We start from the raw sequence: 23,256 nt of genomic DNA, 5'->3' as shown, positions 1-23,256 counted from the left end.
CTCAGCCCACACCCAACTCATAACGACTCTATCATGAGCCACCCGCGGGATAAGTTCAGCATGTCTGTTACGTTATCCCCTATGCACACACGGCCTCTGCGTTCAGCCCCCAACCGTCAGCCTGAGCGGTCTGCTAAGGCAACCTTCTGGAATATGCAGCAGAAACAAGGGACCCCATTGCTCAGAGATGGGGCGGTTTGTATGAACCAATGATGTCGAGAAACGTGTGGTAGCAACTGGCTGATGACCATCTTCCATCTAACCGCTTCCTCGGAATCTTATCTGCACCATCGGAGCCTGGTTCCGGAGCCGTTTTAAACGAGGCACACTCTTCCCTGTACGACATCGAGGCGATTTTCAGCTACCCACAGTGGTGGAGGTAGAATGACACGAATTGCATGAAAGTCTTGATGGATTGGGATGGTAAGCTCATATTCCAGAAGCCCGATAAGGTCAACCTCGACATCTAATCTGTCGGTGTCCGAACCAAATTTGTGGTAGCCTGATGGCTGTCCTCACGACGGTAACGCGCCGTCGGCGGTGACTTTCGTCAAAATTTGTAACATCTCACGATTTGATTATAGTCGGCGGCTGGAAAATGTACCTTATCAAGCGAGGGCAACTTTTCTACCGACTGTAAACCCTGTGGGCACGAGGAGTATGCGTACTGATGTGACACGACAGTAGATTGGGCGGCTACAGCTGATCACGTCGGCCAATACATTCGAATCACAGACCCGGTAAGGTAGACCACCAATCACAGTATTCCGTTCCTATGCTGATGAGGGCAGTAAAGAATTACATGCTGCATCGTACATAGACGGTAGCATTGTATACAAAGGGGGGGCGGGGAGAGGACACAACGCATCCATGGGAAAGAGAAATTTGAGGCCATGCGAGCACCCAATCTCACAGACCACCCGGCCTTTGTGAGACACACGTTCATACATATTAGCCGAGCCAGCATCAAGAAGCACCTGACGATACCTACAGCTTAGCTCGGCATGCGCGCACCGACCAGTGGTCTTTATCAGACGCTATGCAGGATGCTCGTGCACTTTTTGCCTACTCAACACTTTTAAGCTGGCAATCTTCAGCGGATATCATGATCCCCGACCGAGTAGCATGGATCAGTGATTCCGGTATATTACTAGCGAACGGTGGCACGCGGCGTCAAGAACGACACTCGGCGTGCCTGGTTATCGGGCCTCACTGACCAACGGGTTGCACTTGTGATGGGTCTCACGCAAAATTACTCTGGGGTAAATAAAAATCTGCCGTGTTAATCGTATGCACAGCGCCGGCGCGTCAGCTCAGATGCGCTCTACCCTTAGCAGACAGGTTTGCGGCCGGTGTGCCTTACAGGACAGCTCATGTACGGAAAACTACCTAAGTCGCCGTCGACGATCTTCGTCACTGGTGATCATGTCGCTCGTGCATGCTTATGCAAGCTCGACAGCTGCGCAAAAGTCCTGGGGTAGCCACGCAGAACGAGCGCAGGGCGGCAGATGCGCATTTGAGCAGTTGCACCATGTGCGACTTTCGACCATGAGCAGGGAGCATGTTTTAATGAGTAAGGGGACAGTGGGGCAGCTGTGGCGAGCGTTGTAAGCGAGCCCTGTCTCCTACAGTGACTACGCTTACTTCCCTTACTGCGCTGGCAAGCGTGTGCGTAAGCTCATTATTCTTGCCAGACGCAGACAACACGGAGCGCATCTTTTTTTCACAGAAGGCAGGCTTAGATTTCATCCCGACGCGATTCACCCACAGCAGCGTGCGCCGCTAAGCTTGCAGCATCATGGACGCAGGACCTAGAAAGCCACAAGAGCACAGCATTGTCGATCCCTGCTGAGCTGGAAACTTCCGCTGATGAATGCAACCATCCATCCTCGACGCGTTTGTGAGAAATAAGACTTGCAATGATGCATGACCAGATTGCATCTTTGAAGTAGAAGTGCACCAGCCAATGATGAAACGATAGTTCCATGCGGCATGCAGCACTCGACACAGAGCTCTCTGAGCCCAGCCGTGTTTCTAACTCGTATTCGCCCACAAACTGATTCCACTTGGCGACATCACGCTGACAATCACGGAGAAGCCCCCTGTCATCATCTTGACTTCCAGATTACCGTTCTACAGGGCCCCGTTCTGTTCGGCACTAGCGCTACCGTTGACTTACGAAAAAGGCATGCAAGCTTGCACTGTCCTGATCACATTTCTGCCTTGGGATTGAGGCTCTGATCCGGATCAAGATGGGAGACGTGAGCTGCTCGACTCATAAATGCACTCATGGCTGCGCGCTCGTCCCCCCAAGGACTCGACTGCCACACACTCAGCATGCTTTAATGCTGTACAGTTTGCCCTCAGGTCAAGCTTCATCACCTTGCTCATCGCACATTCGCCTTGAAAATCCCGCCGCCCGCTACAAGTACGACTTGAAGGACTTCATTGCACGTTGGCAAAGCGTCGCACTATATCAAGACTCTCCTTGCTCTTCTTTTCAATCATTCTTTTATCATCTACTCTTCACCTTCTATCCTGTCACTCCTCCGGCACAACACCCTCACCGCCCAAAGCCTTCGCATCCACGCCCGACTTGTAATCAAGCCAGACGACCGTCGACCCAAAATGTCTCAAGCCCGTAAGTCGACCCCAATAATGCCCCAGATCCATCCCGCGTCTCCTCCCACGCTCCACCCCCACTGTCCTTAGCACACTGTCATATGCGTCCGTGCTCAAACACACGCAACCCATCATTCCCCTCGATCCCACTCAGCAATTGCTGACTCCTCTTATCAGCCTTTACAGCCCGCCGCTCGCTCCGCGAATACAATGTAATCGCAGTGTACCTCCAATGGGTGCGCCAGGCACGCTATTTGCGCGACGATGCAGGACCTAGCCTTTCGTCATCTGTCGCCGCGTCAGATTCCGATACACAGCAGCTCCCACGCCCCTATACGTCGCCAATCACGCGCGCTGGTGGGTTGATGTCAGATGTCGCACATGATGTGCTAGGGTGCGGTGCCGGGTTTGACGAGGCGGAGGCGGGAGGGCGCATGGTGGGGTATGCAGGCGAGCTCGAGATCCTAGCCTAAGATGAAGAGGGCACAAGGGGCGAAATGTAATACGGCAAGGGCGAAAAACCGGAGTATTGGGATTCTATGTTGATTTGAACTTGGGGGTTAGGTGGCACGGTGCCAAAATTAGGCGTAGTTACCGGGACTGGTTTTGTAACATAGGGACGTGGGAACATGTGACCCGATACCAACTGCGTCATGGGATACAGATTCTTTTGTATCAACTTTTGCAACGTAGTCTTGTCGTTGGCTCTCTTGGATCTCGCGAAAAAAAATTATAGATAGTTCGGTATGTAGTACAATATACCTTGGTTGGCGGGAGCTGGACTTCCTACCAACTTCAAGCTTGTAGTCGTCGATGTCCCTTCATTCACGTCCCAACAGTGATGCGTAGCATATCATCTTCGAGAATCAGATGCGACTGAACTGCATCCCCGACTCTTCCACCTAGCGTGCAAAAGTTCCATGTCGGCATGGCACTAGATTGAGATTGGGGCTTGGAAGCAAGTAGCCGCCCGCTGCTGAATAATCGTCGCTGCTTCGGGCATTCAGTTCTCCGATCGCCAAGCTGGTGACAACAAAATCTGGTGGCTTTTTGGTCAAGATTCTTGAGATTAATCTCTTGGGAGGTGGGTATAGTGAGGAAGTTTGATGTCGACGTCGGTGTCGGTGGGATGGACTCACGGATGACAAATTGCATACCGGCAATGGAATCATCATCTACCAAAAAAAAACTTCGAGAAATTCATGTATAAGTATGGACCTGCACTGCTCATCGGATTCTATATCACATACTTCGCATCTTTCCACCGAGTACACCGAACCACAAAATGCTCGTTATCGCCCTCATTTCACTCCCCCCATCCTCCACGGTTGACGTGACTATCGCACACCTCGAAATACTTTTGAAAGCGACAAACACACCCTTTACAATCGGAACCAAAGTCCAAGATCCAAGCATCATCCAGATAACCACACAATACCCCTCCCTTCCCTCCACAAGCGCACTGTCATCTCATCCACCATACACGTCCCTCGTCTCCTCCCTTACCCCATACAACCCGAGCATCACCACCGTCACACTCGACACTTCCATACTCCCTGCTCCGCTAGTCGAATTCGTCAAATCCGACTTTCCCACTCCCTTATCCCCGTCCCTGCAGGCACAAATCGAGTCCGACTTCGCGCGTTTCGAATCGCTATATCGTGGCCGCGGCAGTATGGCTGATGTGGGCGAGATCTCTCTCTCCATGGGGTGGAGCGAACCCCATCCCAACGCCCAGGGCGTCGCAGTGAAGAGCTGGGTTGTTGCGAGAGGATGGCAAGGGATGCCGTTTTTCGAGAAGGCGGTGGCGAGTGAGGAGTTCAAAGGATGTATTGGGATTCTGATGGGCTGGGGTGCGGAATTTGAATTGGTAAGTTGATGTAAACAGGGAGGAAGCGGAGGGATAGGAGAATTGAGCTAATGAGGTGTAGTGGCATGTTGATACGAAGGTTGCGGCTGGCGAGGTGTAGATATTGGGAGATGTGGAGGAGAAGTGGTGGTGTAGGCTAGTGATTCTAGGCTTGTCTGGATTGTTGCTTGGAGCGTGGGAACAGATTGCTGGACTGATCATGGAACGAAACTGAGTGGGACTGTCGGGTAGTCCGTCACTGTGTGTTAGCACATCCGTGAAACTGTATGTCTTTTAGATCCTGCGTCGCATACAACGGAATTACTTGTGCTGACAGTGTTCAATACAGGGCATGCTGTGTTGTGGCTTTCTCTGGTCTTGGCAACATCGCTAAGCATATAATTTGCTTGAATGAGAGAACATGTATGCAAATAAATGAATGTTTCAACCTTGCGTGTGTTTCCCAAAATGAAAGACGTGCTTGAGATCAATAGAATCACAATTTTGGAAATTGAAGGACGATAACTGGAAGATATGTTGCGAATTGTACATATCAGTAGTATGACTAGATGAACTAATGAGAGTCACATCTCTTACATATTATACTTACATAGAAGTTACTGTAACCCATGAGTTGTGGCGACAGTCTCATAATCCACAAGACAGCCACCAGGCAGGAAGTGCACCATATTGAGGCGCATTTACCAGACCGTGCCCTTGGTCTGCTTGCCCTTCTCCTCCTCCAACTTCCTGACATTGACGTTCTTCCACAGATAGATAGAACCCAAGCAGCACGGTACTAAGCAAACACCGGTGATTAACATCAAGCGCATGACATGCTGGTAAGCGCCGACAACTGCATCGCGCTCAGGCGTGCCATCCAAGAACGAGATTTGCGTCTCGATGTCTCCGAAGATAATAGTTGCGTTCATCTTGCTAGCCTCCGGTAGGCGCTCGTAAAGCTGCGCAGGCAGGATGTTGTTCCACATGGCGCCAGCAATGGCGAAGCCAATCGATGAACCGAAGCTGCCGAAAAGACCCCAGAGCGCGACAACGGCGGCGATTTCCTGGTGCGTGACTGGGACCATGACGGCGAGCTGAGCGCAGATGGAGAAGATACCTGTACCGATACCGACAATGACCTGTGTGAGGGCAATGACACCGGGGTTGGCGTCGGGTGTGCGGAAGGGGAGGAGCAGCGCGGTGCCGAGAATAACAATGGGCACACCGGCATAGGCAGTCAACTTGAAGTTTCCGGTATAGCTGATGATGAAGGCGACGATCGGGCTAAAGGTAGACGACGCGAGGGAGAAAGAGTTGAGGATGTATCCGGCGTGTGTGATGCTCTGCCTGTGGACGACGAGCAGGTACGATTGGAAGTAGGCGTTCCAGATGAAGATGGAGATGAACATGATGCCGTAAAGAGCGCATGACCCGATAATTGTTGGCTCCTTCAGGTACTTCCACTGCAGGAAAGGTACAGGGGTGAACTTGGCTTCCCAGAAGATGAAGACAGGGAACAGCAGGAGGCCGAGGACTATCATGGCGAGGATGTATGGCGTTTTCCAGCCCTGAGGAGCGTAGGAGACGAGAGTGAATGGGAGCAAGAAGAGACAAAATGCCGCCATGATGAGGATGATGCCAATGACTGATACTCGTTAGTTGTGTCGGGAGTAAATTGGGAAGTGCAACATACTGTCGAACTGGATGAAGTGGTGAGAGATGGACTGCACAACGGTGCGATTCGACTTTGTCTTGTGAATCACACCAGCTGCCTTTGCCTTCCGGTACATGTACATCATGATACCAGTGGCTGGCAGACTGCAGGCAATCAAGAGGAAGATGAAGGCACCAAAAGCCCAACGCCAGTTGTTGTGTTTAATGAACAGATCAGCAATTGCGGGACCGGCGAATGTGCTTGCGATGCGAGGGGTCTCGTTGAGGGAGAAGATAACCATGCGGTTCTTGAGAGTGGTCATATCGGCCACCATGATGGAGTTGACATAGAGGATACCGACGTGCCCGGCCCAGTACAATACGTGCCCGGCAATGTATGTCTGAACGTTGTTGCATGCGGCTTTGAGAGCCATGCCGACGAGAATGATGAGCAGCATAACGAAGAAACCCTCGACACGGCCGAAGACATCGATGAACTTGGATACGGCAAGAGGAATGCAGCCTCCGAGCGCGCTAGACATAACACTAGCAACATTGAGAAGACCGTGTCGGCTGAATGCTGAAGTGATCCAAGGGTTGAGTGATGCATCAATGGCGTTCTGCAGGTAGGCGACGAATTCGATGAGAAAAATGCTTGTTTCTGGTTAATGCCAGCCCGCATGGAAAGGACAGGAGTTCGCCTTACAAAATGAACATGGCAATGAGTGTCTGCTTGGTCCAAATCTCTGTAATTGCTCTCACGCGCTGTACACCGTTCTGGAACTTCTCCGAGTCGTCGTCCGCCTTGAGACCGCCATCGCTGGATGTCTCAACACCTTGGGAGTGTGGGTTGATGCTCTTCTCGACATCATACTGCCGCGAGACATCATTAGAAGGCCTGACGGCGTCGTCGAACGCAGTTGACGCCATGGTGTGATGAGGGGATGCAAACCCGAGGTGTGGCCGTCAAAGGCAAGCTCGGCAGGGGTTGCAAATTGAGATGCAGGAAAGACTTGGGTGTCGATCGCAGGTGCAGGTCGCACAGTTCTTAAGTACCGCGGTGTCAACTCTCCGATGACCGGGTAAGCATGGTCTACTCCCGTTACAGACTGAAAAATTTGCCTTGCCCTCCCACCCAGTGGCTTGGGATCAACTGCTACTGTTGGAACCGTGCCGCGTGCCCAGCGAGCGATGCTTACACTAGGGGATCAGATAAGGAATAGATGATCTGATAAGATCCAATCTGGCCACTCGCGCGGTTTTGTGGCGTCTTTTTGGCCCGCTGTAACATGCCGCCGGGCACTTAGCGGGGAATTTCAATGGTTGACGCGTGATCGGCTTGTCGAAACAAGCGTTGACTCCGAGGGCCCTGGACAGCGTGATGCTGCAATATCTGAATAGTGGGACCCGCCGAGCCGTACCGCCGACGCCTCTGAGGAGTGATTTCTGCATCGTTGACGGCCATTTTTGGAGGGAGATCGAAACAGCAGGAAGTAATACTGTGTGCTCCTTGCCAATGGCGCATTTAACCGCGCTTGCGGGGAGTAGGCAGAGCGATGACTGGGAAAATAGCCGATGGGTCGCGCATGCATCGGGAGATGAGCGTTCGTTCCAGGATCCAAATCCTGCACAATCCCGAGGCTCTAAAAGATCAAGCTTAAAGTTCTAGAAGAAATAGCGCAGAAGTTTAGGGAAATGTCGGGTCGAAAAGGTGGGATGGGTGCCACATGGACGTGGAGCACCAGAAATTGTGTCACTGTTGGGGGTGTGGGCGGAACAGCGGCAGCCAAAGAGTGTCGGCGCACGCCCCGTTTTCGTAATCTTATCTGATCATCGCGCATGAAAATCGCTGATGGCCCGGATATTTGCTGGACATTGGCTTGACGGATTAGGGCAAATGAACGCCTTATGCGCGAGAGGGTCTGTCATATGTGGTGCGCTGCGTAGTGGCTTTTGAACATGACGCGTGTCGAGTGACATGCCTAGGAAGCTGTGATGACCCGATGAGGTCTGCTACACCAGAACATTCTACCCAACAACATTCACTAAGCATCAAAACTACGATCAATAGGAATGAAAGAAATTGGTGGTTGACTATTAATGTGGCTAGGGAGTCGCATGGGCTTTTCGGTGCAAGGCAAGCCAGTGTGGTAGCCAGAGGCAACTCGTCCATTACCTAAGAGTATACCAAGGTGTTGTAGGGAAGACACCGCACGCAATACATAAGTACCCACTGGCGCGGCGTAGTTACCACAACCTCTAGATACTTCTACCTCGAGCTGACGAAATCGCGCGTCATCCGAAGCAATTCATTTAAATGGTGTATTCATGCATCGGAGGCCCCATTCCTAGACTACCACTGTTCCACAGTATTTCCGAGTCCTTGTATGCGTCGTAGGCTTATGCTAATCTTACCACCTAAAGGTTCGTAGCGTCCTCTCATGCCGACAATCCATGTTGGTCTTGCCCACCATACCGTCCCATCCCTTCTCATAGTACCCTCTCATCAGTCTTCGCAGATGGAACAATCATGTTTTCGTGGATCATACTCAGTAAGCGGTTGCCATTTCTCAAGTCTGCCGATCTTGAGATCTGTGATTTGGGCAGGTGAGGATGTATCCTGATTATGCCGCTTGGTGATGATTCGGAGAGGAGCAAAGCCGGGGCGTGCTACAAAGCAGTACCACAAAAACCTGTCGGCGAGGCAATTGAGCTCGATTTGAAGCCTCTGTGAGCGAGACCAGAAACTGTAGTCTGTACAGCGTCTGGATGCCAGGTATTGGGGCAAAACCTCGCTACGTATCTCATGCGCGGTTCCAAAAGACTAGTAGTAGCCAATGAAGCCTCGATCGATTCTTTTCCCGCGACGTTCGTTGAGCTTGCCAACATTGTCATTCCGTCAATTTGTTAACAGCCTCTTCATATAGCATAGACGGGAAAATGTGCCTTTGTCGACACTCATGGGGGCCGTCGCATTCTCTTCCGTGGCATGCTTTGTTCAATGGGATACGCCGACTGATTTCCGGTATCTTGTCGAATTAGAATCGTTAAGTTTGCTGGGGTGCTTTTTTTATCTACATACCATGCACCGGATGTACGATGACGTCAGCGTTCGAGTGTCGTGGTTGAGCAGTCAAGTATACGATCAATCCAATGTCGTAGAGGTTATCACTATTCACTACAAGTATAGGGGCAGCGCAATGTCTAGCGCGAAGAGTGGAGAGGGCCCAAACGAGTGAATGCCATGGGCAGCGCCGACAACATTCCGAGGCCGAATACAGCTATTTTCATGTAAAGTAACACGAAGAGAACTTATGAAGATAAATAAAGCTACAGATGATACACCAAGTTATTCAAGTCATTTGTGGCGCATAACAATCACCGACCACAAATCCTCTAAGCCCCGAAGGTAAACTTCCCGTCAGACACATGACAGCAGCCAGATATATCTAGCGCACGAACGATTTACGAAAGGTCAACTGTAGTGTACTGCTCATGCCTTGACATCTTCTTCTTCTGCGTCGGCATATCCACATTCGCATGCTCGATATTCCTCCACAACTCCTCCCGACTATCTGAAAGCGGCGACGGCCTGGCTGGACTCGACAACTGACTCATCTCATGCGCATCCTTCGTCCTCAGAGCTAGAGGCCGATGAACGTTCTGCACCGGGCGACTTCTGCTGCCGCCATTAGTTAGCGTCGCTTCGCGGCGTGCGTTGGACCGCTTGACGAAGATCGATCGAATGGCGGGGAGGTTGACAGCGATGGCGGCAAGACTCAGCTCGAGCGCGACGACGATGATGGTTTCGCCAACGCCGTTGGAGGTTCTATTTATGGAGAGGAGTTTGAGAACTGAGTGAAAGCGCAGGATGCCCAGAATGACGGAGCCGGCGCCAAAGGCGAAGACCGATATGACAGCAATCTTCTTGCGGAGTGGCATTTGTAGTCCGGCGAGAGTAGGAATTGGTAGGACGAAGACGTAGATGTCGAGTAACACATTCTATAGCTTGTCAATAGATGCGACGACGAGGAGTGTGAGGAGACTAACCATCGATGATGGCGCGAATAAGACAAAGTTGCGGTCCATGCATGTCGCGCTGAGACGACCCAAGGTTGTAAGTGCTGCCTTTACTGGGATACATTGAAAGACAAGAAGCAGCAGTCCAACCATGAGGGAACCGAAGTTGAGGCCATAGCCCACACCGATCCATGTACGGAACCTGCGGTTTGGAGAGAGGCGAAGGTAGTAAGTCAAGAAGGCGCTCTTGATGAGGAAATGCATGCCGGTGTAATATATCGACAGAATGTAGAGGTACTGCGTGCATGTCAATATTACGTTTCCTCGTGTCTCAAAGATTTACTCACTCTGACTAGGGCACCACCTGGGTCAAAGTAGTTGCATTTATTCGGCTCAGGACTGCTTTATTGTCAGTGAAAAACATAACGAAGTTGGCATGCCATAAGTTTTACCCTCCACAGCCCAAAGACAGACCAACTTGCCAAAATGCCAACGCCCCAACCAGGGCTGCACCGGTCAAAACGCCCATGTAATCATCTGGTTTCCATGTTTTGGTAACAAATTGGCAACAGTATATTCGAATCAAGCTTGACAAGATGCCCAGCGGATAAAACGTCCATGTAACAATGTAGCAGAAGACTTGCAGCGCGGAGGTAGCCATGATTGATGCAATGTAACCGCCGCGAATAAATTGACGTGAGGACGACAAACTCTACTTCTTACCATATCCAAAATACTTGCCATCATCAATCGGAGATAATTCATTGTGTCGACATTTCCGGTTCGACAAAGCTCTCCGAGGCGCTGGCGCCTTGAACAATTATCATTGTTCCAGCGCACGCCACGGAAAAGCTGGGTCAATGAGAGCACAAAGCATTTCTACATCACGATTTCATGTGAGCCGGTTGCAGCGTCTGATGCGATAAATGTTAAAGGCAGCGAAAACGTGAGCTTGAAGTCTGTCAGGTTGTGTTGGTGATGGTGTTCGTTTTGGAGCTGGTGTTGCTAAGGCCGCCACTGGCGAAGCCCAGGACGCCGTTCGGCCAGCCGCCCACCCCTGACTCGACCTGGTACCGGTGGTGCTGGTGTACTTGGTCGCAAGAAAATCTGCATTATCTCAGCTGAATGGTAACGCATCCCTTAGGATAAAGATGGTGGTATCGTCCATACGCTCGTCTACACTATAGTCACTGCAAGTCTGGAGCTGCAAAGTCCAATCTGGCTATGGCCTTTCGGGCATTGACGATGTTTGGAAGAGCATCAGAACGCCAGCCGGCTGAGGGCAAACCCATTCAGAAGTGGGTCGGGACCCCGCTCTTGAATGCGTCATGAGGTGGGGATCGGAATGCGCACTGAAGCACCAACGCCCAGAACGCTTACCCTCAGAACACGACTTTCGCATCTAGAGAGCAATATATTAAGTAGTAATCGCTGTGCTTTCATCAACGTCCGGTATGGTGTATCGGCTAGCATCGTTCGCTTTCATGGTCTATCCAGAGAGTTTCCGAACAGAGCCGGGTTCGATTCCCGGTACCGGAAGTAAAGCCACTATCAGTCTTTTTGCAGTTTTGGCTTGTCAGAAACTGCGGGGGACGTTGGGTAGTGTTTGAGTGACGCGGGACGTCATTTGGTCAAACCCCACCATTTTTGCGCACCGGAAGCAATCCAACTGCTCAATGGCGTTAAGCAAGTTCATAGACAAGCTTACGAGGCTACTGCGAGAAGCTGCTATGCTTCTTTCATTTTTGGATGTTATACGTGGTACCATACTATGCGTCTACATGTATGTCCTGCATGCTTTCAACTACAACGGCAAGCAAACGAAGGCTTCTAATAACCTGCAGCTATATAGAATGTTGCTAGGGTTTAATTGTGACGGCAAGCGTCTGCGTATAGCCTCAGGATTTGGGATCAGCTGCTACCTCTTGCACGTCGCCATGTAGGACATAGAGATATTCATTGCCATCTGCATATTATCACTCCGATCGCTTTGCAGGGTACATTATTCTACGCCTTATTTTGTGCAACTACGGTACTGCAACGATTCGGGTAAGATTCTAGAACTCACAATAGCAGTATAGCTTGAGTTGGTCCTGAATAGCTTCAACATTTCTTTGACACTCTACTAAATGCTGATGCGGCTTTGAATTCATTCAGGCTTAGTCACAATCCAAAAATGCATTTATGATGAGTAGACTACGCACGAACTTTTGGGGATCCTGTGGGTAAGGCCCTGGCTGACAAAAGTTAATCGTTCGCGAGCGATTCGGTGTCGCCAACATCTCCGTTACTGTTCTTCGAGTTCGTCTAAATTTTACGACGTTGCAGGAACGTACGGCTTCGGTACAGACGTATTGACGGTTGCATTAGGTAGATCTCAGCCTCTAAACAAATACAGAGTCCAACGCACAGTCATAGCAAAGCAAGGTTAATTTGTTGATGATCCAATTACATAGTAGACCGTTTCCTACGTTCCGCTATGGTCGTAAGAATGAGGCACCGAATCGCTCCCGTCACCAATTTTCATAAAGCTCATAATAATTCCAAACGCCAACTTTGAAAGTGCACCCAATCGCTCCGTCACCAGTTTTTGTAAAGCACTCAATGACTCCAATCGCCAAATTCCATAAAGCACCCGATCGCCCAGTCATCATGTTTCGTGATGCACCGAAGTGCTCCAGTGTCCATATTTTTCGCTCTCATCCAATTTCTCCATCGAAGACCCCTGGGCCGTCCATACACCATCGTTAGACCTTCAGTCCGCCAAGCCTGAAGTTCAAAGCCGACGAGAAGCTCTATATTGTCCGATACATGTCCGCTGAGTTCCGTCTATTCTTGAACATCGTCCTCTGGGAAATACTTGGCGAACAGGACAGCTGTGTTCTTGTAGTAGGCATCGGTTACTACTAAGAGCTCTCGGAAGGCCTGACCAATTCGCTGTTTGGGACGTTCACGCTCGGGCTCTACAGCCTGTGCTACTGGCTTCGGCTTGTCTTCGCGTACCGGGTCGCTCTCTTTGAGTTCCGGAGAGCACTTCGCGCGGACGGCGGCGACTCTCGCCATCATGGCCCTGAAATCGACTGAGAACTCTCGAAAGGCTTCACCCACTGGCCGTATATCATGGTCAGTTCCAGGCGCTACTGCTCGCGGCGCAGAATTCGGGTTGTCCACGCGCTCTGGAACGCTTTCTTTGGTTTTGACGAAGTGCTTAGCGATGACGGCTTCACAGAGTAGAGCGTCGATCTTGTGGGCGAGCCCTTCGTAGGACGCAACAAGTCGAGGTTCATCGCGCTCGGGTTCGGGCATTACCGTCCTCTTCAGTGCCCTCTTCAGCTGATCCATACGTACGAGCTCGCTTTGTTCAGCTTCCGTGAAGTACTTAACGATGAAGGCGTCGACTTCATCGGTATGGGGTTTCTCCGTAACCCTGAGCACCTGGTATGCCTGGCCGAGCGAACGATCAACTTTAGGCCACCCATTTCGCAGTGTAGTTTCTGGGTTGACCATGCGTACATGATGGCGCTCCTTGGCTTCAGGATACCTGGCCACGAAGGCGTCTAATATTCCCAGGCTGACTTTAGTTTTCGGAGGGCCCCTTCGGGTAGACGAACTAGTCTGACTGTGGGCAGACAGTACAGCTCGCGGCGCATTATTCGAACTATCTTCAACCTTTCGGGAAGTCGAAATGCCTTGGTCAGGCCCAGGCGCTGAAGCTTGCCGTGCAGCCTTCGGGTCGTCTATGCGAACTGGTTCGCTCTTTTCGTCCTCCAGTTGTCTAGCCTTAATGTTTTCCCTTTTGTTGAGTGTGGCATTGAGCTCTCGGTAGGTATTACCCGGCAGTCTGGGCTTGGACGGAGCAGTTCGTGGCACGTTCTTCGAACTGGCTTCGTCGTTTCCGAGCAACAATCGAAATGAAGTTTCCGCGTTGTTCACGGGTACTGGATCACTCTCTTTGGCGTTCGGGAACTTGCTCACAGGGGCGGCCAGTCTTCCGTTCGTACCTTTGCGTTTTTTCTGATACTCTCGGTAGGTGCCATCGGCCTTGCTAGTTTTCGACGGTGCAGTTCGTGGTGCGTTCTTTGAGTTGGCATCTCCCTTGCAAAAGACCGAGGCCAATAGCTCAGGCGATGGAGCTCGTGGTGCGTTCTTCAAGTAGTCCACCCACATCGGATCCTTCAAAAAGTGTGCTGCATAATCATGGGTCCACGATGGAGCACCGTCGCGCATACGCTTCAGTAGCGCTGTTGATACCGGTGAAGCAAGATTGTGCTCACGCTGGAGGAGCTTTGACAGGCGAACGTAGGCGGTTGCAGGAAACGGTTCAGAGACTTGTAGGAAGAGTTGCTTGAGCTGGTCATTGTTCATGTTGGTACTTGGGTCGACGATGTCATCGGGTATCGTTGTTTCTTCGTTTTGCTGAGTTACTTTGATGGCTGGACTTGACGCTTCAAGCTTGATGTGTTTCTTCGATTCGTCGACGTTGTCATTTGGGTATATGATGCCCTCCGGCACTGCATGGTCCGTGGCTCTTTCGTCTTGCTGAACTGCCTTCATGGTCGGAGTTGATGCGTCGAGCTTGATCCGTTTCTCGGGGTTATCGTTGCCCTCCGTGTTCTTCCGCTTAGGTCGTCTTGTTCCCCTGTTCGTCCACAAGTTGTGTGCCATCTCCGCCTCCCTCATCCACGCCTCCTTGCCTTTCTTCTCGAGTTCCTCGATGTCGCGGAACTTGATCCATAGATCTTTGCGCTTGTTGCCCTCGAATCCGGAAAGCTCAACCTGAAACCGCTTTAGGGGATCGTCACGCGGTACTGCCATGGTGACTGTGACTGTTAGTAATACTGTGCTCATTGTAGGCCCGACAACTTGCCGTGACTTTGCAGTATCGTTGGTCGTTCGCTAGTTCGACTTCAATTGTTCGTCTTCTTAGGAGCCTTGGAAGAGTAGAGAGTAAGTAAACAGAATTGAAGAGCGCGAGAAGGTTTTGTATACCTGGCCAGCAGCTAAGCAACGCTAGCGCTTTGAGGTGAGAGAGGGTGAGAGGCTTTCATACAAGAAGTCAATGTGTCTTAAAAAAGACCCATCCAACCAAAGTTGTCAAGCGCCCTTTGGCTTTTGGAGACGTCGCTTCGTTGTCAGTATAAACTGTACAGACATGCTATCTATCTTTCAGAAATTGCAAGGCACCCTAAATGTTGTGTGATATGTCACTGTTGGTGCTGATGGTAGTCTACATCTGCGGTGTGTACTTTATGCTGTCAACTGCAGCAAACGTTGATCGGGATGCAACAGCGTGAAGCTACACGCAGTGTTCGTAGGCTCTGAATCCGACGGCAAAATTGTAAGTATCCGTCAAAGCTTACGACCTGCAGTGTGTGGGGAAAGTGCACCTAGGCATGAAGTCGCCATGATAGCTGGACGAATTCCGTGGCTCCGTGGATACAATGAAATCAGATGCATCAAACATTGATCTGAAAAAGCCGTGTCCGACTCTGCAACCTTTTGGATATCATGTTCATCACATCCGACTTGGTCGAATTTGTGACGCGTTCTGAGATGACAAGGCACGAAACGTGACCTCGCGATCCGCACGCGACGGGAGCGCGGAAGCCATCACCGCCGCCCAGCCACAGCACTACGTCTCCAACCACCTGTGATGACAGCGACAACGACACCCAAGTCGACAGACACCATTTCTAGGTCGTCTTCAAGCTTGCATGGCCTTGCGACGCCTCCCTTGGCTCTCGAGGCGGTAGGCGCGCGCCCTCGGCGCATGCAGCGGCGGCCAACCAAACAAGCTTCCTACGAGCTCTGCAATCACGCGAAAGCCTATCTTGAGGGCGCGCAATGTACGCGAAGCATCTCACTCGATAAATACCAGCTCACGTGACTGCAGATGCAAGCGGTTATGACTTCTTGTACAGTCTTCTGGCTGCTGGGACCTCCATCTCTACCCCCGCACAGCCGTACATCGGCTTCCTCGCACCCCCCACATATCTCGCTTTCGCGTCATCATTAGTCGTATATCCCCGAGCAACAACCAAGACACACTCTAAAGACGCTAAGAAGGGCAGCGATGCCGCGTTGCGATATTTACGATGTGTTCACTCCACAATCGATGGCCCCGCATATCCCACCATAAGGCAGGCCTTCCGGTTCCCAGAAGAGTATTCTCGAAGGCGCGCTCGCAATCATCGCAGTGCCGCCACGAGCCTGTCTCCCAGAGCAGCTGACGATGTTCAGCATCTAGCTGGAGATGCTGCGAATGCAGAAAGTCTCTGGGCACAGGCTGAAGACTTCTGGCAGCTCATCGGATGGGCGTTCAATTGCTCAATACTGCACAAGAAACGCTGGGATCGATGGAAGCCATGGCTTGGCATAATGTTGGATTTCCTCGAAGCAGACTGGAATTTTTGCCAGAGAAGAAGCAAGGATGAAGTAGATAGGGATGTAATATTGCAGGAGAGTTTGTTATGGCACTACATCATCGGCCATACTGCCACCGTCAATCGCGCGACCAGGCGCCGAATCGTCAAAGCTGTATATGCGAATGCGTCACCTGAGTCGCTGAAAGATTTCACCGAGGTCTGGGAGAAAGAAACAGAAGGACCAAAGCGCAGGAAAGAAGATGAGCAATTTGGGAAAGTCGACTTCGAGACTGGCGACATGGGCGGCTATGACGAGGATGAAGAGATGCACGATGTGGAGGAGGAGCCCACTGATGACAAAGGTTCTGACGAAGACTGTGACGAAGAAGGACTGCGTGGGGCTATTGAACAGCTAGGGGGCGCCGATGCGATCGGACTGCGACAACGGCTCATAGCACTTGTAAGAGAGCTGTAAACATCTACCGTCCCCATGCTGACTTCTCCAGCTCACCGAAGTCGCGCTGAGCTTACCAGACGAATTCACGACCACAAGCGATTTCTTTGATAACGTACTAGAAGACTTCATTCGTTTGCCGAGCACAACCTTCAAAGTCCTCATCTCGACCTCCAAGCTATCAGGCCTGCCGCACGTCGCATTCTGCGCCAACCTTCTCTTGCCTTTAGTGAGCGGCAAGCTACCTAGCTTTCTCTACTACGAGCCTACTCAGCAACAACTGGAAACAAATCTTCTCACACTTAAAGGCACAGCACAGAGTTTTGCAATGAACTTCAAGATATCGCTAATTCTGGAGCAAATCTTCATGTACATGATGAACCAGGAGACGGTCAAGGCTACGGATGCCTTACGAGAGGCAATGGAGCAGGGTATTGAGGCAAGACAAGGCGTACATGGTACAGGCAAGGGCAGAAAAGGCAATGCCAAGGAAGAATTACAGGCAAGGGCACTACTGGAGGCGTGCTCAGAGCGACTGCTTGGTATGCTGGAGATGCTGGAAATGAAGGAGGGAAAGCCGGCGCAACCTTCCAACGTGACCAGCACAGATGCGCCGTCCTTCTTGTCGTTCGGAACAGGGTCCCCGTTATCGGATGCTCCAAGCACTGAGACCGATGGAGACGATTGAGATGGGAGTCAAAAGCAAACATATTTCCCGAGCTCCGAGCCGACAATCACTCCATTACCTGCAACTTCTCCACCGTTCGCGTTCACGTCGATCTACAACAGAGCCTTTCTTACTCTTTCCCAGCCACTCTTACTTTTCGACTCCCCCCTTTGTCCTCTCATCCCCAGTTTGTTGTTGCTCAACTCTCAACTACTCTGAACTAGCATTGACTATCAGGACCAAGGGCCTTTCACATACCGAGAACAGAGAGATCTCTACCGACGCGGACAAGACCTTTAGGATCGACTAACCTCATACAGTAATCTTACCAACCAAGACAGCATCTCGAGCAACTCAACATGTCGTGGACAGGAGCAAACCACAGTGGTGGAGGCTTCAGACCCAGCCGGCCAGATAACCAGCCGACCCGAAACACTGGCAATCACCTTCAACCGCCCGCCAGGACTCAGGACATCCAACGCCCTTCGAGACAGCCCATACATACCTTCAACAACCAGCGAGTATGTAGTCTAGTCCTCATAGCTGAGACATATTACTGACATACCTCAAGCCCGACCAACAGCCTCATTCACCATCACACCCTGCCTTCAACCGTCGTCTCTTCCAGGCCACGTCTACCACAGAAGACCAAAACCACCCCGACGACCTGCTCAAGTTCATCCCAGACCACGTCCAAGCCGTAGCCGACTTCGACAGCAGCGGCCCTCACCGCATTCACAATCGCGACATGTGCTCCATGATAGTCAAATACCTCGCCAACCCCGCTGCCAGCGACAATGAACCCACCTGGGGCATGCTTCTATACGACCACCTCTCCGCGCCCTCCACCCTCGCGCCAGAAATGAACCTGCAAGACCTGTACATCTGGGTCACACGCGTCGGTCTTCCAAACGCCATCATCGACAACCGCCGCTTCCTACTCCACTACTACCTATCCGAGCCATCCGCCTCCGCCTCCCTCCCCGTGCGCTACGACAACCAAGAACCCCTCGCAGCATACACTCCCGTCGCCGCTCTGCCAATGACCGCCCGCCCTGAGCGCAACCATCAAATTTTCCGCGCCTACCCGACGCCCAACGGCGCGCGGTTCGTGCAGTGGCTAGCCACCCCGATTCTGGGACCGGAAGGACGTTATGGACGGCTTGAGATGCCGGAGCAGATGGAGCATCGTGTCAGTATGCTGGATGGGTATTTGAATGAGGATGAGACGGTGGTTAGGAGGGTTGAGAGTAGGGCGATGCTCAAGAGGACGGTGGGGGTGCTTGGATTGCTTTGGGAGGTATGGAGGAGGAATAGGGTGTTGTTGGAGGGGCAGGATGGGGGCTGGTAGAGCGTGGATGGGGAGGGTAGGCTTTGGGAAAGGGCTATTGAAGGGATGGATTTGAGGGGAAGAGGATGTGGAGGAAAAGACCGTGGGATTTGAATGGGAAGGGTCACTGGGACGGCAAGACAGGATAGAAGATCTGGTGATGCATTCGATGGAGAATTGTCCTGTATTGAATGGAGCAATTTTTAATAAAAATAATTCTTCGCTTTCTAAACACAAAAGCACTGAGACTTCGTAAGCACTTACTAAAGAGCTTCACGTGCTCACGATACAACTCCTTGCAATTTTAAACCCAATGTTAGCGAGATAGCATCACGGCGCTACCTAGGAGTTGTCATCCCCACGTTCTGGGCGCCCCAAGTTTTCCCCGCATTGTGGTATGGCCTCTAGCGTGGCTCGGCAGTTACGATGAACCAGTCATCCTCCATGCACCATCACTCTTTCAGTCTCCTCGTCGCGACAGTGGCGCAATTATGCGGCACTCGGAATGCCACAAGGCTTGTTTGCGGAGCTATCTCGGCGTCATGATGTATGCCACCACATGCCGCTGCCCACAACCGCACCGACTTTCAGATAGCATCCTTGCACTTTAACCAGACAAATTCTTCCCGTAACAAGGATATCGACCGCAGCTCCTCGTCTAAGCCTAGTAGAGATAACAACCTCCGCGTTTCACTGGACCGCGGATGGTATCGAGCGTGCCGTCATGCTATCCGCAATTTCGAGAACGTTAGACCAGCAGATGCCACGCGAGCAGGACCGGGCGGTTGGAGGCGCACAAAAGTGATAAGAGGCGCGGCTGCACTGCGGGCCCTTTTCCCCGACACAAATCACTCGGCTGCTTGACGTAAGGGACTCGGTGTGAAAACTACACTTCCAATTGCCGTGCGGACGGCGCTGTCTCTCCGATACCTGGGGCAAGCCACAGCAACGGCGAGCTGATTGTCCGAGATACTTGGCGCGCGTCTGGGCCGGACTGCATAGCTTACGAAGGTACAAGTCGCCGAAGTCGTACGAGCATAAGTACCCAGGGGTTCTGCTGCGATCGTAGGCTGTACTGCATTCACACCGTCTGTGAGGACTCGGCTGCTCACTATGAAGGAAAATAATGTCTCAGACGAGGTACGTCGTCTATCTTCAAAGCCTTGCGACAAATACTGATTCTCGTAGGAGCGGCGGCAAATTGAGCATGAACTCCATACAGAGCTCCTCCCGGGAACGGAGGTCATGGCTGATGTGGGCTCGCATCATTTCGTCAAGGGTGCACATCGCGAGGTGCTCGTACCGCAGCCTAGTGACGACCCGAATGACCCATTGAACTGGAGCAATATGAGGAAACTCGGATGCATCACATCGGCTGCGGTGGTAGTAAGTCAAATTGTAATGCCTTCGCGCAAGAAAGTGCTCACGTGCCACAGACCTTCACCCAAGGATTTGGCCCATTGGCTCTTTCGCCTATGTTTCCAGCATACATCAAGGATTTCAAAACTGATTTGGCTGGAGCTGTGCAATTCACCGGTGTCTGTATCCTGGTTCTGGGATTCAGCAATTTCATCTGGTAAGCAAGCCCTCCTAGAAGCGCCGAGCTTTACTAAACTCTACAGGGCACCCATAAGTTCGTCTTTCGGACGCCGTCCCGTCTTTCTAGTTTCGCAACTCATCAACTTCGGATCCTCTATCTGGCGCGCCAGGGCAAACACCTACGGTTCTTTCATGGGCGCCTGCGTGCTCAACGGCATTGGAGCTGGACCTGCCGAAACTACCATGCCTGAAGTCATCGCCGATATCTTCTTTCTTCATGATCGAGGCAAGTGGAACACGCTATACTGGGTCGTCTACATGGGCTCGCTCATGGTTGGTCCCATTATCTCAGGCGCAATGACCGAGACGGTGGGCTGGCGCAACTTTTGGTGGTTTAATACTGCTTTGCTGGGTCTCTCATTCTTGATGGTCGTCTTCATGTTCCCCGAGACGCGGTACCTGCGAAAATTCCCAGGCGATACCGAAACCAGCACATCTGGGTCGTCTTTGGACGAAAAGATCCAGGAGCAAAGGACCGAGGAGACTACAACTGCCGATGGTAACGTCATTGAACACGTCAAAACAGCGGAGTCAGTTCTACCTGGCGCCAAAGACCTCACAGTCTCTGAAACAGCTGCTCGCGATCCTTTCCTCGGTAAAGGCGCACCCGGCAAATGGCAATGGCGCATCTTCCAGCCAAACGCCCACCCCTTCCGCAGCATTCTTCTCGATCTCTGGACGCCTTGGAAACTGTTTGCGTTTCCGATTGTAGAATTCGCCTCCTTCGTCGTGTCCTGGTCCTGCTCTAGCTTCCTCGCCATCAACCTGACGCAATCTCAAGTGCTCGCACAGCCACCCTACAACTTCAAGCCCGTTCAGGTTGGATTCACCAACTTCGCTATCATGGTCGGTGCGTTTATCGGACTTTTCACTGCTGGTCCGTTGAGCGATTGGGTGTCTTCTCGCTCGACAAGGAAGAATAATGGCATCCGAGAGCCGGAGATGAGACTGCCAGCAATGATCCCGTACGTAATCATCATGTTGCTCGGAAATATTGTAGTGTCAATTGGCTACGAGCGCAAATGGCCGTGGCAAGCCATTGTCGTGATCGGCTTCGGATGTGCTGGTATTCAAGTCGCAGCACTTCCTGGTATTGTGAGCACGTACGCTGTCGACCAGTTACAAAGCCAGTGGCCCGGGAAGTCTGTTTGGTAGCCATCACGGTCAACAAGAATTTATGGGGATATGGGCTTGGAAAGTTCATCACGCCATGGACTTTGGAGAGCGGGTAAGTTTGAGATGTTGTCTTGTTGTGTGCCAGCAGTGCTAACACGACGCAGCTTCATTAAGCCCATCATGACGAACGCAGCGCTCATTACTCTATGGTGTCTTTTCGGTATCCTGTTCTGGTGGAAGGGGTAAGACGTTCCGTCGCTGGACTAAGAACAGCAGCGTGCATCGCATGGGCTCATTGTAAGCTCCGCGCTGCATTCCGTCGATACACTAGCCATCCACTAAGACTACCTAATGCATCCTTTATTTCGCATCAAAATCTTCATCATCATCCTTCTCCTTCTTCCCACTTCTCTCCGTCGCCCTAACCCGCTTTCTAACATCATCCACCATCCAATCATTCTCATCCGCCCGGCCCTCGAACTCTTCATACCCCATGATCTCCATCTCCGTCAGAATCTCATTATTATTCCTCACCCACTGCCACTGCAGCACAATCTGGCTAGCCATAACAAGCAGGGCCTGATCGCTCCACCCCGCAACAACCTCATCCGACAGCATAAGATACCCGTCCAAGTCAGTGACATGATGCTTCATGCGCTCCCTCACCGCATGCGTCGTCCACCCACCCTGCGGCGCCGCAATCAAAGTCGGGATAACATTCTGTCGAAATGGCCGCCGCTGCCCGAGACGTAACTGCCCCATATCAATCCCATCCCCACCCGCACTTCCCTCCGGCCCAAGCGACGCAACGGTAATCGTATGCCCTCGCGCCATCCGCCTTCCACTCCCTCACCATATCATACCTCAACACCAGCCTAATCGCCAACTGCTTCTTGTGCTCATACAGCCTCGCCATCAACCCGCGATTCTCGGCAATCTGCTCCGGCAACAGCGTGCGCGTCACCAGAAACAGCACTTCCTCCAGCATCCCCCGCCCGCCCGGTTGGACATACACGTCCCGCAGTAACAACGGCCAATTCGTCCGCGGCGTTACTTTCTCCAGCAGCGCATTCACCACGCCTGTGCAGCCAACGTGCGACAGTCCGAACTCTAGAATCGCGTCTAGACTCGCTTCCAAAGTGCCGGCGAATGGGCTGGGGACGGTGGGCGGAAGGGCGTAGTGCGCGGGCAAGCTGGCTATGCGCAAGGGTGTGGGTGTGTTGATGGATGGCGCGAACTCGCTGTCGACGGTTTCGGCGCGGATGTTGCGGACGCCGCGGGTGGCGACGCCGGCGCGACGGCGTGGTTGGGATTGGGGTTGGGGCGTGGCGAAGGAAGAGTCGGAGATGTTGCTATAGGCGCGGCTGCGGGCGCGGGCGCGTGGGTGGGTAGTGCGGTGGTTTGGGTTTGGGTTCGGGTTGTAGGCGGCCATGGTTGATGTGAGAGGTGGTGTTGAGAAGGAAAGATGGTGGTGTTTTTGGAAGAGAAGAGTTGTAGTTGAGGAGGATGAGGTGAAAAGTCGTGTGGTGGGAATGACCTAGGCTAGGATGGAGCGAGGTGAAGGTGAAAGTAACGCAT

The 23,256-nt window shown here is 52.0% G+C and overlaps 11 protein-coding genes and 1 non-coding gene across 12 annotated transcripts; 8 read left to right on the top strand and 4 right to left on the bottom strand.

Annotated features, from left to right (window-relative positions):
• Window positions 1-60: 60 nt before the first annotated feature.
• Window positions 61-383, top strand: SNOG_14442 (hypothetical protein; the record flags this gene model as incomplete). The annotated part of the gene is made up of 2 exons (XM_001804577.1): window positions 61-195; window positions 234-383. 2 exons carry the CDS (start codon window positions 61-63, stop codon window positions 381-383), a joined length of 285 nt encoding a protein of 94 aa, XP_001804629.1.
• A 2,104-nt stretch (window positions 384-2,487) lies between these two features.
• On the top strand, window positions 2,488-3,418 carry SNOG_14441 (hypothetical protein). The gene is made up of 2 exons (XM_001804576.1): window positions 2,488-2,641; window positions 2,800-3,418. Exons 1-2 carry the CDS (start codon window positions 2,629-2,631, stop codon window positions 3,093-3,095), a joined length of 309 nt encoding a protein of 102 aa, XP_001804628.1. The 5' UTR covers window positions 2,488-2,628; the 3' UTR covers window positions 3,096-3,418.
• Window positions 3,419-3,907: 489 nt separating this feature from the next.
• On the top strand, window positions 3,908-4,592 carry SNOG_14440 (hypothetical protein; the record flags this gene model as incomplete). Its single annotated transcript, XM_001804575.1, has 2 exons — window positions 3,908-4,492; window positions 4,554-4,592. 2 exons carry the CDS (start codon window positions 3,908-3,910, stop codon window positions 4,590-4,592), a joined length of 624 nt encoding a protein of 207 aa, XP_001804627.1.
• A 580-nt stretch (window positions 4,593-5,172) lies between these two features.
• SNOG_14439 (hypothetical protein) lies at window positions 5,173-7,115 on the bottom strand (the record flags this gene model as incomplete). Its single annotated transcript, XM_001804574.1, has 3 exons — window positions 6,834-7,115; window positions 6,168-6,781; window positions 5,173-6,119 (listed from the first exon to the last, which is right to left on the bottom strand). The coding sequence occupies exons 1-3, from the start codon at window positions 7,055-7,057 to the stop codon at window positions 5,173-5,175; spliced, it is 1,785 nt and encodes a 594-aa protein (XP_001804626.1). The 5' UTR covers window positions 7,058-7,115.
• Window positions 7,116-9,210: 2,095 nt separating this feature from the next.
• Window positions 9,211-9,366, top strand: SNOG_14438 (hypothetical protein; the record flags this gene model as incomplete). The annotated part of the gene is made up of 2 exons (XM_001804573.1): window positions 9,211-9,264; window positions 9,313-9,366. 2 exons carry the CDS (start codon window positions 9,211-9,213, stop codon window positions 9,364-9,366), a joined length of 108 nt encoding a protein of 35 aa, XP_001804625.1.
• Window positions 9,367-9,592: 226 nt separating this feature from the next.
• On the bottom strand, window positions 9,593-10,411 carry SNOG_14437 (hypothetical protein; the record flags this gene model as incomplete). The annotated part of the gene is made up of 2 exons (XM_001804572.1): window positions 9,593-10,129; window positions 10,178-10,411. The coding sequence occupies 2 exons, from the start codon at window positions 10,409-10,411 to the stop codon at window positions 9,593-9,595; spliced, it is 771 nt and encodes a 256-aa protein (XP_001804624.1).
• A 1,184-nt stretch (window positions 10,412-11,595) lies between these two features.
• SNOG_16611 lies at window positions 11,596-11,686 on the top strand. The gene is given in 2 exon segments: window positions 11,596-11,632; window positions 11,652-11,686. It is a non-coding gene; the product is annotated as a tRNA-Glu (tRNA).
• A 1,290-nt stretch (window positions 11,687-12,976) lies between these two features.
• SNOG_14436 (hypothetical protein) lies at window positions 12,977-14,962 on the bottom strand (the record flags this gene model as incomplete). The annotated part of the gene is made up of 1 exon (XM_001804571.1): window positions 12,977-14,962. One exon carries the CDS (start codon window positions 14,960-14,962, stop codon window positions 12,977-12,979), a length of 1,986 nt encoding a protein of 661 aa, XP_001804623.1.
• Window positions 14,963-15,917: 955 nt separating this feature from the next.
• On the top strand, window positions 15,918-17,654 carry SNOG_14435 (hypothetical protein; the record flags this gene model as incomplete). The annotated part of the gene is made up of 3 exons (XM_001804570.1): window positions 15,918-15,993; window positions 16,041-16,972; window positions 17,019-17,654. 3 exons carry the CDS (start codon window positions 15,918-15,920, stop codon window positions 17,652-17,654), a joined length of 1,644 nt encoding a protein of 547 aa, XP_001804622.1.
• Window positions 17,655-18,381: 727 nt separating this feature from the next.
• SNOG_14434 (hypothetical protein) lies at window positions 18,382-18,950 on the top strand (the record flags this gene model as incomplete). Its single annotated transcript, XM_001804569.1, has 2 exons — window positions 18,382-18,867; window positions 18,888-18,950. 2 exons carry the CDS (start codon window positions 18,382-18,384, stop codon window positions 18,948-18,950), a joined length of 549 nt encoding a protein of 182 aa, XP_001804621.1.
• Window positions 18,951-20,208: 1,258 nt separating this feature from the next.
• On the top strand, window positions 20,209-21,924 carry SNOG_14433 (hypothetical protein; the record flags this gene model as incomplete). The annotated part of the gene is made up of 5 exons (XM_001804568.1): window positions 20,209-20,349; window positions 20,400-20,499; window positions 20,630-21,628; window positions 21,718-21,790; window positions 21,843-21,924. The coding sequence occupies 5 exons, from the start codon at window positions 20,209-20,211 to the stop codon at window positions 21,922-21,924; spliced, it is 1,395 nt and encodes a 464-aa protein (XP_001804620.1).
• Window positions 21,925-22,441: 517 nt separating this feature from the next.
• On the bottom strand, window positions 22,442-23,110 carry SNOG_14432 (hypothetical protein; the record flags this gene model as incomplete). The annotated part of the gene is made up of 1 exon (XM_001804567.1): window positions 22,442-23,110. One exon carries the CDS (start codon window positions 23,108-23,110, stop codon window positions 22,442-22,444), a length of 669 nt encoding a protein of 222 aa, XP_001804619.1.
• Between the last annotated feature and the right edge of the window lie 146 nt (window positions 23,111-23,256).

Source organism: Parastagonospora nodorum (genome assembly GCF_000146915.1).
Source record: "Parastagonospora nodorum SN15 chromosome Unknown scaffold_31, whole genome shotgun sequence".
In the NCBI taxonomy this organism is placed as follows: domain Eukaryota; kingdom Fungi; phylum Ascomycota; class Dothideomycetes; order Pleosporales; family Phaeosphaeriaceae; genus Parastagonospora; species Parastagonospora nodorum.
This window is presented reverse-complemented; position numbering and strand designations above follow the sequence as displayed.